At 39.0% G+C, this 16,883-nt stretch overlaps 1 protein-coding gene across 1 annotated transcript in view; it reads right to left on the bottom strand.

The window, feature by feature from the left end:
* Positions 1-1,383: 1,383 nt before the first annotated feature.
* The window catches only part of LOC102562201 (mucin-5B), a 72,529-nt gene continuing 57,029 nt past the window's right edge, over positions 1,384-16,883 (bottom strand). The window contains exons 32-42 of the mRNA XM_059721338.1: positions 16,637-16,881; positions 15,498-15,666; positions 14,360-14,607; positions 12,924-13,107; positions 12,325-12,535; positions 10,124-10,224; positions 9,306-9,337; positions 7,799-7,976; positions 6,425-6,529; positions 2,746-2,857; positions 1,384-1,594 (exon numbers count right to left, since the gene is read on the bottom strand). Of these exons, the coding sequence (XP_059577321.1) occupies positions 1,384-1,594; positions 2,746-2,857; positions 6,425-6,529; positions 7,799-7,976; positions 9,306-9,337; positions 10,124-10,224; positions 12,325-12,535; positions 12,924-13,107; positions 14,360-14,607; positions 15,498-15,666; positions 16,637-16,881 (1,796 nt within the window). The remainder of the gene's footprint in view (positions 1,595-2,745; positions 2,858-6,424; positions 6,530-7,798; positions 7,977-9,305; positions 9,338-10,123; positions 10,225-12,324; positions 12,536-12,923; positions 13,108-14,359; positions 14,608-15,497; positions 15,667-16,636; positions 16,882-16,883) is intronic.

Raw genomic sequence — 16,883 nt, 5'->3', positions numbered from 1 at the left:
AAGACAGCTTGGGTAAATATTGTTTTATAAAGTACTGAGGGGAAATACAGCCAAATTCCTTCTGGGTGTAATTCCACTGAATTCAAGATTTCACAGGTATTGAAGGAAGAAAATGAGTTTGCAGATGCAGGATTAAGTTTTAAGATATGGATCTGTTTGTAAATTGTTAGCTATAAGCGTGTTACAGGTGCAACAGTTTTTCCCTAGAAGCGTTATTTTGTCTTACTCTAATATACCATGCAGGAGAGTAGCAAAGATTCACCAGATCTGCTATACTTCAGTTTATTAGTTTACTAAGGATTCTGGCTGAGATCCATGCTCCTGAGATCTGCTATACTAGCATTTCCTAGTTCTCAGCTTTATGTACAAAGAAAGAAAGAGGCTGCAGCCTGCATGTTCCCCAACCATCACTGGAAATAGTAGACAGAGAGTGATCAAGAATATGACTCCCCGAATCCTCTGTACCAATAAGCAGAGCTGACTGGGCAGTATTCTCTACCCAGAAATGAAGTTTTGGGGAATGTCTTGTTCCCTTCCTGTAGTGGAATCAGGGAGTAGGATTGCTATTGTAAAGTCACAATTTAAGCCAAAGTGAGCAGAGATAATGAAAAGAACAGCAGTCACCAACATGTAAAAATGCTGAAAGTTTTATTAATCAAATGAGAGACAAAATGCAGAAGGAAGCAGTCTCCTCCTTGCCACTACCAGATGCCTGCTGACACTAAAGAACATAAACTCCACAGAGAAGGATACCCAATGAAATTATCTCTCTGGTTACAAATAAATAGGAAAAGACAGTGAAATATAACCACAAAATTTGGTTTTCTTTGTATAAGATAATTATCATAATATTTTTTTCCCCAAGAGCTGTCCTTTTTCTTTGCCAAAACATTAATATGTAAACAATTTTGTAAATAATTGTAGATCTCCAGACTGTTACAAAAGGATGCTCTGTAGAGGGCCTTCAGGTTTTTCTCACACACACACACACACACACACACACACACACGCACGCACGCACGCACACACACACATCCAGTGGTGGCTGACTCACCAGTGAGAGCGAACACTCACAAACATGAGGTGAAGAAGATGGAAATATGTTACTGCTCTAACCTTCAAACCTCAGAGCGGAAATGGTAAAGGAAAGGGTTTTTTCCCATCTTAAATCAAGACCCAACCTCTCTTAATCCAAGTTGTAATTTTGTGCGTTGTTTCTCTTCAAAAACCGTATTGTTCACAAATCAAAATACATGACAAGACAATTTATTTGGCTCCTGAATAGTCTCACATTTTAAAAAAATGAAACATGGTGATAGTGAGAGCTAAAATAAGAAAGGAACACAGTTTTAAGCAGGAGCATAGGTTATTTCATTGATATGGCTAATGAATCTGACTGCTTTGGAGCTGTTTGGTCCTGTCTTCAGACTCTGATGGGATGCACGCAGTTATGCATTGGCACTCTTCCACATATATATAGTCATAATTGCTTCTTGTACCATTGTGACAGGTCAGGGTCACTTGTCTCCTGTGGCTCTTGAGCTCCTTGCAGCAGGTACATTGGTGTTGCATCTGATTTGCTTCCAAGGAATACCTGCCCAGGCAGACAAAGAAAAGGAATTTATGTCCTTCCATAAAAATCACCAGACGCTCATTTCTAAACCCAGCATGATTTCAATAACATGTTTCATAGAAGGTGTGTTTCTGTTCCCACTGAGCTCAGTGGCAAATCTCTCTTTCACTTTAGCATGACCAGGCTTGGGCCTATTATTACCAGCTTGCAAGTGTGCACATAGCATAAGGTACAAACATGCAAGTTGAGATTGTAGTGATTTTTAGTCTGTCCACTGTCATCATTGCTTAATGGGAAATTTTATTCTCTGCATGTATGAGAGAGAGAGAGAGAAATGAAGGGCAGAAAGTTTTTGTTCTATGCTCTATGGGCTTGAATGCAATAGGTCCCTCTTAGGGCTTTTATGTGCTATGATAAAACAAATTTAAAATGGTGGTGATGATTTTGGAAGATGCATTGATAGGAAGGATAGGCCAATCTACATATGAGGGACTCTGTTACAAGCCAAATTGTAGTAATGACTTATACAGGCCCTGACTCTTTTGCTGCAGAGGGAAATCAAGAATAACACTGCTAAAGACATTGGAACTTCACCAGTTTTACAGTGGTGTAAATCATAGAATTACTACAATATGCCTCTTTCTCCTGGTTTTACTTTTGTTCCTGTTTGAGCTTTGCCATCAAGTCCCCAGTGTTCTGCTTTGTGACTTGAACTAGTATTTATCTCCATGAGCCTGGCTTTTTAACATTGTGTATATCATATTATATATTGTGTCACGCTCTCAGCCCAAGTGGTGGAAGATATAATAGCACTGATGTACTACTGTGTGAAAAATCTCTTCTAATATTGGCACACTTGAGATAAAGGAGGCAATGCATTCACTGGAATTACTTGCTTTTCAAGTGTATATCAAATTTGTTGAGAGTGTACAGATGATTCCATGCTTAATAGCCCTTGAGCAGTTGAATAAAAAGAGGCCAGAAGGATAAATTGACAGAAAGGAATATCAGCAGTGTAACAAGGGGTGGGAAACTGGGGTGCCAGCCTCAGGTGCCCACTTTAAACGAAGGGCAAAAATGGCAGCCACTGCTGCTGTCAGCCCAGCTGCCACCAAGGGTGCAGCCACTGGTAGTTATACTCTGTGGAGCATAATGAACTTGGTTCTACTTACTTGGAGGAGCTGCCACAAAACCCTTCGCAGTATGTCAGTTCGATAGATTCAGAAGATTTGCATTCATCCTGGTAGATCACAGTTGGTTTCTTGTGAACCTTGCATTTGTCCGCTTTAATAAAGAAGCAAAAATAAATAGAAATGTTTCACCTCTTTTCTTCAAATACACTGAGAGTTAAAGCTTAAATCATTTTCTCTGAGTGGAAGATGTTGATTACACAGGATTAATATACCATTAATGTAGTTAGGAAACACACATAAAGATTAGTTGGAGATTTCAGCTTAATGCACAGTCTTGATCTCCCAATTCTAGTAGAAAGAACTGGTGAGGAAGTATAGTCAAATTTTGGATGGAGTGGGGAATGTCTTGTCACTATCAAGCAAGGCATGTTGCCCCTTTTCTTTGGAGGAACTAAATGAAAGAGAGGGAAGTAAAGAAAATCAGGGAATGGACCGTGGATGAACCCTCCTTTAGTATAGCTAGAGATATTATAATCATACACACTCTGTTTGGGCAGCAAAAGCTGAAAATTACTTACATTTACATATTCTGCAGCAGCCATCGGAAGTCAGCTGGACGTCTTCCTTTAGTGCGGAGACAAAATGCAAAGATTAAGTTTCCATATAGATGGCCTATGAAGAACTTTCTAGAACGTGTTAGCATTCTTGTCCTTAATAAACAGGGAGTTTGGTGTACAATGGACAGCAAATAAAACCTTAGTTGGTGGACTTCAAAGGGTATCATACTGCCTAGATCCCCTACAGTCCTTGACTACAGATACTCCAAACAAGAAGTAGTTTATATTTGAAGTTGGAGAGGCAGTTTTTTGCTGTGTCTGTTGGTTACAGCTGACACCATGGCAAGTCTAGTTTCACTCTCTTAATAGAAACCCACCTGTCTTGGTCATTAATTAACAATGGATTGTGATTCCTTGTCTTAAATTGCTTTGTATCCATTGACCATTGTTCCATGCAACAGCACTCATTAAATAGTAAAGAAGAAAAAACTGGTGAAGACTTACAGGTTTACACTCATCAGGGTTAAAGACAGGGCATGGTGTCCTAACTTCCACTGTAATAAATTGATCTTCAATTTTATCACATTTATAATAGATGCATTTATTATTTTGGGATGTCCAGGTATCACCAGGCTAAAATGAAAAAAGTTAGTATTATTTCTTTCATGACATGATCAAACATAGTATGGCTACTCTGAAAAGGATTGACATGAGATTTTTCAGTGTATGCCACTAGAAACTCATAATTTTCCTCTACTTCTGAGGCCTTATCAGTTAGCAAGTATCAGGAGCCAAATTTCCAAACATTATTTTAATCATAGACCCGCCTACCCATATCAGCTTTAAGAATCCTAAAATGGATATCTGCTACCACATCTCACTACACATTTGAACACATTAATGTAGGATTTAGTTATCCAAACATTTGTATCCAATTTGAAAAATCAGGCCCTTACTGAAAATGAGTGGCCCTAGCTAATAAGAACATAGGAAGTATCCTGCTGTATATAATAGAGGGTGTGACCTGGTTGTGAGCTGTCTTGCTTTTATCAACATTTCACACCTGTAGTGGCCTAAAACAAAGTTCAATGAAAATAAAAAATAACAGTTACCTTGAGCACCTGGCTAGTGCTGTTATCCAAAGAGATTAAGCAAGCCACCTGCACACATTCCCCACAACATTTTCCATGTTTCGTTTTATACTCATAACCCTGTTTACAAAGCAACAAGAGAGAAAATGCAATGACTCGATGAGAGGGACTTTAATTGTTTCAAATCTACAGAAAATAAATGATGGCTGAGAAAGTGAAATGAAAAATGGAGCTCACCAGGGGGCAAGATGTATGACATTTCACTGGTTCACACTCCACAATATTTTGCTTGGAGACTGGATCTACCTTAGTGCTGCAGGTACAATTCTTACATGGATCGCTTGGGACAAGCATTCCAGTCTGGGAGAAGTCAAAGATTAAGTACACTTAGATTGAACTTTTTTTAATTTTGGAAAATCTAGTCCAGGAAATCTGATAAGTATGGACAGAGGTTAGCACAATTTCATGCAACATTAAAGATGCTGAAACACTAGTGTGATTACGTTACCCTGTGGAGAGCCTAAAGCAATTATACTGCACATATTACACAAAATAGAAAACTAGTGTAGGAGTGGGAACAAACTAACAAATAATACAAAAATGGTTACACTAACAAAGATGTGGTCAGGATATGATGCAAAAGATCAAAAGAACGCTCATAGTTTGGAAAACAGATAAGTCTGGTTGCAGCTGCCTCAGTATTTTATCAACCTTCCAGGCTTCACTTGTGGCCGAAGAATCTATGAATTATATCAAGAGCCAGTGAAACGGTCATCAATTTAAAATGGATATTTAAATTTCTACCTATTTGGATACCTAAACACAGGGACATGAATGTGTGTACAGATTATAGACATAGATTTGAGGCAGGCGGGTGGGTGGGGAGAGGTGGTGGCAGTGAGAAGCGGTGAGTGGTGGGGGGCAGGCATCACTGCAGGGCCTGTGTCCTTGCCCAGGGCCAGGGCTGGTGGGGGCCCAGAGCAGGGCAGCAGGAGTGCAGGCCCGGCCTGGCACGTGGGACTGGAGCAGCCAGCAGGCTAGTGGGGAGAGATGGCGGTGGCGAGAAGCAGCGGTAACCAATTATCTATGTTTACATTCATTCCTATGGACAAATGGGTTTTACTTAGCACGGTTCCACTTAACACTCATTTTTTCTGGAACCAATTAAGAGCGCTAAGCGGAGGTTGCCTGTATTTAACATGTAGGATAAACAATCTCTCTCCAAGGAGCTACCGATCAAAAAGATGCATATTGGATCTCTAGAGATACACTGACATTAGATTATATTGGCATCCTTCGTGTAATACTGTTGTTTTTACCTGATAAGAAGTTCCATTAACTCTACAGGTGTTGGGGGGAAGTACTGAAAAAAATAAACAAACAAAAGGAATTAGATCATTTAAAGTGATAACATTTAACAGAGACTCAATTTTTAAATCTTCCAGAGGCTGATGTAGCTTTTTTGTATGTAGTTCAAGGGGAGTGTTGCATTTAGGGTGTCTGAATAAACTCTGGTGCAGTTCATGCCAGAATCAGCTACTTCTGTGCAGTCTTCATGTGCACCCAGGACCACAGCACTTAGAGCTGGGGTGGAGCAGCCCTGGGCTGGCTGGGGTTTGGGGGATCAGCCCCAGGCTCTGGGTACCAGCATCAGGCAGCAGAGGGGCTGGCTGGGGCACGAGGGTGCTAAAGTGTGGGGTTGGGCATCAGGCAGGCAGCCCATGCATTATTGCACCCTTGTGCCCCAGTCAGCCTTGGTGACTGTCTAAATTAGTGTTTCAGTGGAGTTAAATTAATTACTCTTCTGTAAGCTAGTACTGTCCCCAACAATACTTTCTTACAGAAGAGTGTGTTAATTAATGTAATGCGACCTAATACCAGCGCTCATATAGACAGTGATGTTTTACTGCAGAACTAATTAGTCAGCTCTGCAGCAAAGCACACATGTAGATGCACCATGCATTTGGTTTCTTCATTTCTCAAATCTTTTTTTAGGTCCATTTCTTCTTGAAAATTTAAATTGAGCTTCTTTTAACTCACAGGTCAAAAGGAGAGGAGACAAGTACTTACCACACTCATATGTCACACAACAGTTGCCGGCAAAAACAACTGAGGCTAGATAATAACCTTGTTCACAACTATTCTCGGCCTTGGGGCACAAGGTAATATCACATCCTGAGAAATGAAAGAGAAGAGGACATGTTTAATAGGCTAACATTAGCAGTGTTAGTCTTCATTACTTACCTGTATAGAATTAATGTGTGCCAAAGCTTCATGAACATATGGAGAAACTAAAGGAAGAATGGCACAGAGAAAGCATTGATTAATCAGGCACTATGGGCATTTTTACACATGCTCTGGGAGTGGAGGGTTGGTGGGGAGCACTTTAATTAGAGTGGCTCTGAGAGCGGCTCTAAGTAAAGCTCCCGGAGCATCTCATGTATCAGTGTCCCCATGCTTCAAAATAGCATCAGTGGCACTTTATCTAAAGTTCTTCAAACAAGCTTTATGTACTTGTATATTTCCTGTATATTTCCTGGACCATCATGTCTGTACGTTACCCTAACTTTACCGCATAAATTCAAAGGACACTTTTACTTCACTGGTAAGTTCCCTGAAACCTGTTTGTATGTAAGTTGGATGGAAGACTTACTCTCATAAAAAATATTACTGTACTCATAAAATCATTTACTATCATTAGCTGCCATTTTATATCTTTCAGAAATCCACTTAACATTTAGCTCTCCATTACTCATTAGTTGTACCCCTGGTTCCAGGGTAAAAAAAACAGGTTTCCTTCTCCCCTTGTCTCTCTTGTCTGACCAGTAAGCAAGCAGAGCAGATAGTATAAAGTCTTATTTTCACTATTTTTCATATACTAATCATCCAGTCTTTGCTTATTAAAACTAATTTTATTTACTTTTTATCACCTTTTTCCCTCCTTGATTAGCTAGTGAAATACCACATATAACTGCTGTCTTGTGTTTCCTTTTTTATTCATCTTTATTTAGCTATATAAATAAATTAATATTGATGAACTGCAATAGTAGATACACTTATGGATTAATACTGTTGAATCTACATAAATGGAGTTAATACCTAGGTATATTAAGACTTACAAATATTTTTTAAACCTTTTTTCCTCTATACCCTCCCAAAACAAACACATTAGAAAGAGTATTATTTTGAAATCAGCTCACAGTGCACATCAAAACTGTAACTCAAAAATCCACTTTTCATACTCAAAGTACAGTTAGCTGTGTATCCATTAAGGCACAGCTCTTAAATATTAGATACTATTAGGTATTTTAGTGATAGCAGATATTATGGTGTTAGATGTTACATGATGCCCTTTATTTAGATAATATGTGTTAATGAGAGATCTGCAGTATTTGTCCTAATATATTTATGAGTTGTCTGTCAAAGATAATTGCTGGTACTTACTGCATATAATTTCAGGGCAGCATGGGTCATCTGGTGTTAACACGGGCATAGGGACGAATCCTGGTTTATTACAAGTGGCTGGCACAGGCGTCTGACATAAAAGTGGCTTACACTGTACAGTCATAGACTTTTCGTCACAGACACACTCCTGGCAATTGCTCTTCCATTTGGATCCAGGCTGAAAAAACATTTAAGTATTGTGTTAACTGTTCTCTGGATGTTCTGGATCAATTTAAGCCCTCAAAACTGAAAGTAATCTCAGGTTCAGGGATAGACCCAGGACTGCCAAAGCAGGGTGTGGCTACAGGAGTGGCTGCACCCCCTGCTCCCAGCCTTCTCTGTCTCACTGGGCTGGGCAGCACTGTGGGAGCCTGCAGGGACATTTTTAAGTCCCTAAAGCAGGTGAAAATCCTCCCTCCCTTTCTCTTCATGCTTAGAGGCATGCCCTCCCCTTTCTTCCTCCCACATACTGCTTACCCTGCTGTTCCAGGGGTGCGGGAAACACCAGAGCTAGCTGGGCTGCATGGAGGACTGGGCTCAGCTGGGGACAGGGACAGTGGTGCCAGTATGGTGGGAAAGCAGTTCCCTCCTCCCAGCCTGGGCACTCAGAAGCAGGCACAAGGAAGCAGAACTCCACCCTCCCCTTACCCCCTGTTGTCCATGCAGCTCAGCTGGCTCTGATGTTTCCCCCACCCCTAGAGAAGCAGGAAAAGCAGCAGTGGCAGATGGGGAAGGGGAAAGGATAGGAGAGGGGACATGCCTACAATCATGAAGAGGAAGGGTGGGAGGATTTTTACCTACTTTGGGGACTTAAAAAAGTCCCCACAGGGTCCCATAGTAAGGTCCAATCCAAAAGCGGGGTGCAGCTGTGTGGGGGAGTGTCTGCAGCCCCTCTGGATCTACCCGTGATCAGATTAAACTGTTCATAGTTCCTAATTCAAAGTCCATTCAAAGCTTGAGGCCATTTCTCAGATGCTGACAAAAATCAGTGAGCCTGCTTTCCCTTTTTCAAATGGGATATGTACGAATAAATATCTCTTAACACTTTACAGAGGAATGATAGATCACTGGCACTGAAGTACCAGCAAGCTAACTGAAGGAATATATAGATGCTGCTGCTCTGCTTTCTGCTCCCTGCCCTATCTGTTGCTATGCTGCCTGCCCCTTCCCCATTCTGCTACATGTCACTTTTGCGATAGGTGTTGCAGGTTGGACATCCCTGTGTTAAAAGAATCATATTTGTTCTCTAGGGATATATTGTGAGGGTTAAAATGTGCTCTTTTTAAAGTAGGTGAGTTGTGTATTAAATGCGGAATGTGTTAATTAAGTCATTGCTGCTATTTTCCTCCTTTCTCTTTCTACTAATAACTAGGACACTCACTAGATCTTAAAGTAAAATAAGGACTAAGAGGAAGAAAAAGGCAGTGATATTCTGAATTCCTGGAAATATCTGTATTTGAAAATGTTTTGGGGCAAGATCTGTAGAAAAAAATCCTAAAATACTTACCTCTCTGGGCAGTCCATCTGGTCCAACACAACCTGAAAGAAATGAAAGAATGGAGGCTTACATTTGTTCCAGTGTAATGGCCCTTCCCATAATAAATGTATATCAGTTATACTTTATTTAGTAATGGCAATTTTGAGATACATGTATTGTTATCCACAAGGGATATATTTTAAGCCTTAATTCTGTCTTGTGCTGAGAGATTCTGGTCATCTATTTTTAAATAGTAAGATGCAGGTGTTAATGCCATTCTTTCTTAAAAAATATTGAATGGACAAAACTTATACATCTTGTGGTGAAATCAGTTTTGGCATTTAGCATCCAGTTCTTAACTAGATAGTATTATTTACTCTCAAGCTGATGCCTGTCCAACACTAAAATCTGGTATGTTGCAGATCATACTAAGGTGGATTCATTGTGTATATTTTGCAGATTATTCAAATTCAAAGAATGTAAAATAAAATGGGAATGGGGCTAAAATAGTCTGTTTAATACACCGATCTTAAACCAGTAGCAATTTGGCTTCAAATGCTAATTAATAGGTATAAGTGGTTTTCGTGATTTTAATCAAGTTCACAGCATGAATTTCTCTCGATGTACAAAACCATGAGTCAGACTGATGCAAAAAGTAAAATTTGAATAGTAAAGAACTAGAATGCCAGTTTATCTAGTTGAGTAACAGTAGTGGAACTGTGCGGTAGATGTTTCCATAACGTCCTTTCAAGCTACATCCCCACATAGTTTCTCCCATCAGCCTCTTTTTTTCAAATCAGCAGTATTTGCCCAATTCACATTCCCCTCCAGAAACCATACAAACTTACCGCATTCTGACACACAGACATCAGCAAATGAATTAAAGAGGATGCTACCCTCTGGGCAGAAGCATCCTTCAACAAAACCTTCAATTGTCTGGTCACCAGTTCTAGAAGGAAAAGAGGAATGGATATTGAAGTCCGTTTTTCCTGCATTATATGATCAGAATTTTTATATCATTCTTATAAAAGATGCATAAGGAAGATATTTCCTTAAACAATCCAGATGCTATTTTATAAGCTTTCTTTAAACTCCTTGCATTCATACATACCCCAAATATCCAAAATTATTTTATAAACATGGACAAATTATCTTCAGTTGTTTTACCTGCATTGAATTACAGCTATCTGTGAAATGTAGCATGACAGCTGTTTGCAAGCACACAGCAGTGCTGCCAATAGATTTTTTTTTACAAGATAAATTTGAAATTGCAGAGGGAGAATAACAGACTGTAATTAGCCAAAGAGGAAATTGGCCAGGATTCTGATTCTGGCCTTCCTTCTTTGAAGAAAGGTGATATTTTTAATAGTCACAAATAGTCAGGACATCAGTTTTAATGTCACAAGTGAAATATGGCACCCGTAATGACCTGTAGTAACTCATAGAGTTTGCTGAAATCACCAGCACCACTGGTTCTTCAAACATATGTCTTGTTCTAAAATGCTTCCTAAGTTCCTATCTGAAGACAAACCCAGTTATGCACAGTGATACACATGAATGAACTGCTAATTATTTGGTTTAGCCTTACCTTTCATTACAGGTGACTGGCTTATGAGGACCACATGCCTTATACACCTTGTCTGCAGGACAGCTGTATGCTGTGTAGGAGCAGGAATATATTTAATATGAAAATGAAACATCAGGGTTAGAAAGCAAAGATGATCCTTGCCAATTATTTTTAATTCTGTGTGTACCACAGGGAAATAAGCAACAATGATCTTTGGCTTCATAAATCCTTTTGAGCTAAGTAAATATGGAAGTATAAACATCTAAAATATCATAACAGTTAATAGTTTTAAACTTTACGAAGGTTTTGGGTTAGGTTTGGTTAAGTTTAAGGGAAAAGACGTGTTTCTGTTTTATCTGAACTAATTCATTCATGTCTTAATAAGCAAAGCTCTCTTTAGATAGAGGGGCCTGTTTCTCTGTGACTATAGTTTATATTTCCCCCCCCAGAAAAGCCAGTATTAAGTACTTCTTATATCCAAATTAAGTTTTCCTCAGTACTACTTACAGCATTTTCCTTGAGTCTTGCTTCTCCAGTCAGCACAGATACCATTAGCAATGCAAAGGGAAGAATATTTGTCCAAGATGATGCATGGGAGGCTGTCATTGGTGTTCTTACATGACTCAGAGAGACATTCTGTATAGAACTTCCTTGGAGGAAGAATCTTATGGCACTCTGCAAAGATACTTGAGATACAATAGACAAGAAGGTTGAATGGTGAGGCATGGTCACTATAAAAACATATAGACAAGTCAGAGTGAAGTGGTTTAAAGCAGAGGTCGTCTGTGTATGGCTCTTAGGCTAGATCTGGCCGGTGGAGCCATTGGATCTGCCCTGCAGAGCTGGAGAGCCCTGCCGGCATTTTGGCATTGAGGGGCTTCATCTGGGCCTGTGTTGGAGCTGGGTGGTGAGGAGCTGGCTCTGTGCCACAGCTGACGAGCAGGGAGAAGCAACAGTGGTGGCAGCCAGACCAGAACACTGACCCGCCACAGACCAGAGCTGGGTTGTTCTGGCCTATGGCACTGACAGGTCGTTAGCCTCTGGTTTAAGGACAAGATACTGCCTTGGAGATGCACTAACTTCTATATAATGATTTTAGTTCCAAATGAGTGATTTTAGTGACAAAGTAATAACACTCACTGGTGGCAATTTCATGAGACTTGTTTCTAGGCAGGTTGTGTTTCTGAACAGTATAAATGTATATTAGATAAGTCTCATATTTATGTGAGGCTAAATGATGCCTAAAGTAGGATCCTTGGTACATAATTGAGATGACAAACTATACAGCTATGCTGTTTTTTTAAAAGTTGAATAAAGAATATTTCTTCGTTGTTTTTACAATCAGCACTGGAATTCCTCCCCTGCACCCCCGCTCCCCATTTCTTTTAATTTAAACCCGCTTCAAAGACGACAAATAAGGCTGCCAAAACATTTGGTTCCTTTTCAGTAAAGAAAAATACTTTGCATATAACGTAAACCTACTCGCTCAAGATCAGCTCACAGAGAGGCGAAGAAGAAGTGCAGGGTACTGGTGTAGTTGGTGAGATCAGAGGAGGCGATGATGTTGTAGTCTCGTGACAATAGGGATTGTTTCCATTCTCAACCTTCCACGTGTAAGCCATTTCTGAACATGAGGAAACTTCCTGACCGCCTTGCGTGCGGCATTCGTCTGATTTTATATTTGAGCACGTGCCTGGTAGAACACAGATGGAATTAAATGTAATTGTTATCAAAGCATTGGCAGTAGTATATAGCATAGTGTGTTAAGCAAAAGTGGAGATGTGCACTTGAATGGAACCAAGGTGTGCAGAGGGGGATTGTGGAATGACCGATGAATGACTTAAATTAGAAATGTTCTTGTTAACTGAAATTGCATTCTGAGGGGATTCTGAGAGTATCTAAACACATATATACGATGGCTCAGTAATCCTATTTTTTTTTTCTGTTTTTTGTTACATTTTCTGTGGCTTCTAGAACTTAAAGGATCAGCTAAAGTCAACCTTGCCATTGGTATAAATAAGGATAGCTTTTCGCTTGGAAACTGCTTTAATGGAAAATGGGAGTCAAACAATTCTACTTACCACACTGGCCCTCAGTGTTATGTGCAAACAGACCGAATGGCACTTTCACTGTGAAGATTAATCCATTCAAGGAGATGTAAGCATTGATGGCAGGAATTTCAACAGTCAAATCCTTACCAACTCTGGTAATGGAAACACCATCCTTGCTGACACCTTCATTGATTGGCTCTTTGTTGAAAATGATCTAAAAATCAATAGAAGAAAAGCAGTTGAAACAGGTTTATTTTGTGCTCATATAATTAGGAAGGATGTTATTATTTTTAGGGCTAAATCTTATTTCCTTTGTTGTGCCAAAGTGGTACATATATAGTCATGTAACCAGTTTACAGCTTATGCATAGCTTTCAATTCACCTTTGAGTGTGCAGGCCTATGCTCCCTCACTGAGTTTAATCAGTAGGGGTGTATTTTGAGTTGAGACAGCTGCCCAGCAAAACAGGATTGCCTGGGTACATATGTAACTAAGGCTGAGTAAATCCTAAAATTTTAGTTGCAGAAAGCCAAGGTGTCAGATGATGAAGAAGGGAGAGGATCTTCTTCCCTTTTAGTCTATATAGGGTATTCTTCCAGGGAGCAGGAGACCCATGTTTTAGGCCTCACTCACTTAGATTTTCTCCTTCCTAACAAAGCAGTTTAATTACCAGGCAACAGAGTAGGCATTACCCAGACCTTTCCCCAGCCCTACGCTTGAAGTTTGTCTACTGAACAGCCAAGATGAGACGTGTGTGATCAGGAGAAGGTGATCAAGCTACAGGGCATATGGCTTAGTGAGGTAGATGATTCCCCAAGAGTGGATGCTGAGTTTTAGCCTGGGCACCTGCTCTCAATAGAGCACAAACGTTCCTAGTGCTGTTTATCCATTTTATGCAATGAATATTAAATGCAAGGTACAGTGGGCCAACTTCAGAAGGAAGCCTGGAGAGGGTGGAGGCACGAGCCTGTAGACAGTGGTTAAAGCACGTACCTGGGAAGCAATAGGTACAAGTTCAAGCTCTTTTTGAGTGAGGGGGCCCTAGAACCTGATTCTGCTCTTTCCTGGGTGAGGGGTCCTTAACTATTACATGAGGGAAATCCCCCTCCACCTTCCCATCATTTTAATTCTGGCAGGTACACAAGAAGAGTGATTCATTTTTGCTGTAGGAGAAATAAAATCCTAAACTGCAGTTAGATGGCTGTGTATGTACCATTTGGGTGAAATAGTTTTTAACTTATGATGACAAGAGTCAAGTTGAGAAAGGAAGAAGCAAGCCCCTACTACATAGCTGAACAGCCCTTTTCAAAATATATACAAAATAGGGAGATTCTTGCAGAATTATATTTGATTCCCAGATGAAATGCTATGCATTTACAATCTTTAGCTGTTCTGTATAATGGTATTTAAATACTTTAGTCTTGTTACTGAAATAACACGTTTTTGCAGAAAAATACAAAATTGTACCTTGTTAGTTACGTTTCCTTCATGTGTCTGACTGCTTAGCACTATTTCCATGGAGTTGTAATTCACAATGATAGATTTAGGGCAGGAGAGTCCATCAACCACATCACAGTTGTAATTGTCAGTAAGAACACTGAAATTGTATTTTGGCACAATCTCTTTCACCAGCACATATCTGCAGAGTCCATTGAATGTGTATTTAACTCCATCAAAAGTCTTGTAGTCAGAATTGCTCCAGCCGTTACAAACACCTTTCAGGAAGAAAACAATTTAGTTATAATTCAAAGATAAATGTAATTTCTCAATGAAATTATAATTTCATGCTAATGGCATAGCAATCGCAATCTGTGTTCAAAATAAGATTTTTTTTTCTGATATTGAAACTCAAGTTATAAGTAAATAAATCATAATCTTTCTCTTGTGTATAACTTCTGTAACAATAATGATTTTAGGATTAGAATTCAATGTCCAAATATGCTTATCTATCCATATATCTGTCAGCTTTTGTACTAGCTTTACACCATACTATGATCTGGGCGCACCTAAGCGAGATCCTACGTTACTGTAGCGATGAGCTACGGTGAAGTAGCATAGGCAGGCACAAACCACGATGCTGATGCTACATCAGTGTAGCAACCAGCTATATTGCTGAAGCTTGTTTCTACATCACTGTAGCATATAGTATTAACTGTGCCCTGCTGGGACTGCACAGTACCTGCCAGTACTGCACAGTTCTTTAGTACTTGCTAAAGCAAGTATCAAATGACTGTTCAGTACCAAATGTGTAGTCCCGGGCACACGTAGATATGCCTTCTGACCATTAAAATATTTTAAAAGCTATATACTGTTCTAATGCATATGTAATGAATGCCTAGCTACTAGTTACATACATTTATATAGTAATTATATACTCTTATAATTCAAGTATATTAGCTGCCCTCTCTTTTAAGAGAAAAAGTACTGTCTAAGGCACTGACAAATCTTAAATATATTATAAACTGGAGAACTGTAATTGGTGAGTGAAGCCCAGTATATTTAAATATTATATTAATCCAGGCAGCCTGAAAAAAAGTTTTTCTTCCTTTTTGACTTTTAAAAATCATGCATCATTTATGCTTTAATTGTTTCTTATCTTCCTTACATTCACACTCATAATGGTAGGTACAGCCATCTGCCTCATAGACTTTTACTGGTTCGCGTCCATTTACACAGGTGATAACCTGTACAGGTGGAGGAAGCTCCAGAACAACTGTGTTGTTTCCCACACATGTTGCCTTAGTGCACTTATCAGACATCCAGGTTTCGTTTATCTGAAAGAGGAATTTTTTTTTTATAGTGGTCTGAGTAAAAAATTCAGTTGTTTGTTTTAGAATAACATTGCATTCAATCTTTGGGATTATGGTTGCTTCAAGTAAGACTGTTTATTTGTAGTTGACAAGAAGAGAATTCACAGAAATTTAATCATGTACCTAATGGAGAAACTGAATGTGTGACTGCTGTTATATGTTTGAGGTTAGAATCAGGTGAATGCCAAAGATAAAATAAGTTAGTCTTGAGCATTCTGTTGATTTCCAAATTTGAATTTTGTTTCTTCATTGTTCAAAGCCTTAACTGTTTACTTTTCATGAACAAAAACAAACACATTTTTTTTCAGGACAAAATGACAGTAGTTAATGAAGATGAGGTTATCCAGTGACTTAAGTGCTCAGTCATACAACATATTAAAAACACAAGTGAATTTTTTCTGCGAACACTTTGTAAACCTTAGGCTGAACATATATCCACATAAACAGTAATTGCATAATTTACAATATTAGAATTTATTAAAACTGCCTTGCTATCAATTTGTGGAAAATTTGTACATAGGAAAAGGGCTAAACACATCAAAGATGTTGGTTATTCACACAGTTTTAGTTACTTTATAAACTTACTTTTAGTAGTTATAAACTTTAAATAAAGATATCTCATTTTAGTCTATGCAGAGAATATTAATCTAATAGGTTTTAATAGCTGAAGATGTTCCAATATTCTTTTAAAAAAACCTCAAAATTTTATTTTTCATTGCTGGGAACACCATACATTTTATTGCAGTTATTTATAACTTGACAGCACATATTCATAGCATTTATGTTCTACACAGTTACAGAAAAATGTCAAAGTTTGGTCCTGAAATGTACATGAATCACTCCCAGTAAACCTGATAAGAATGGTGTAAGGGAGAATTTAGGGTAAATTTGGGTGAAACTTGGCAATTATGATAATGAGGAAAAAAGATATTACCTTCCTTGGAGGATCCAAACTAGGACAGCCTTCTGGTGGTGGTTTAGATGTTTCTAGAGATGGTGAGATTGTAGAAGAAACAGATCCTGGACTTGATAGACCTGAGGTTGTAGGTGATGTGGTTGATGAAATGGAAGGAATTGTTGTGGGACATGGCCCCTGGAATCGGTCAATTTCACATTTGTCATTGCAAAGTGCATAAAAATAACAACCAGAATGATCTGTTCTGTTGTATACAACTTGCCCT

The sequence above is a fragment of the Alligator mississippiensis genome, chromosome 2, assembly GCF_030867095.1.
Source record: "Alligator mississippiensis isolate rAllMis1 chromosome 2, rAllMis1, whole genome shotgun sequence".
NCBI classification, from domain to species: domain Eukaryota; kingdom Metazoa; phylum Chordata; order Crocodylia; family Alligatoridae; genus Alligator; species Alligator mississippiensis.
Note: the sequence above shows the minus strand (reverse complement) of the source record. Positions and strands in the feature narration are given on the sequence as shown.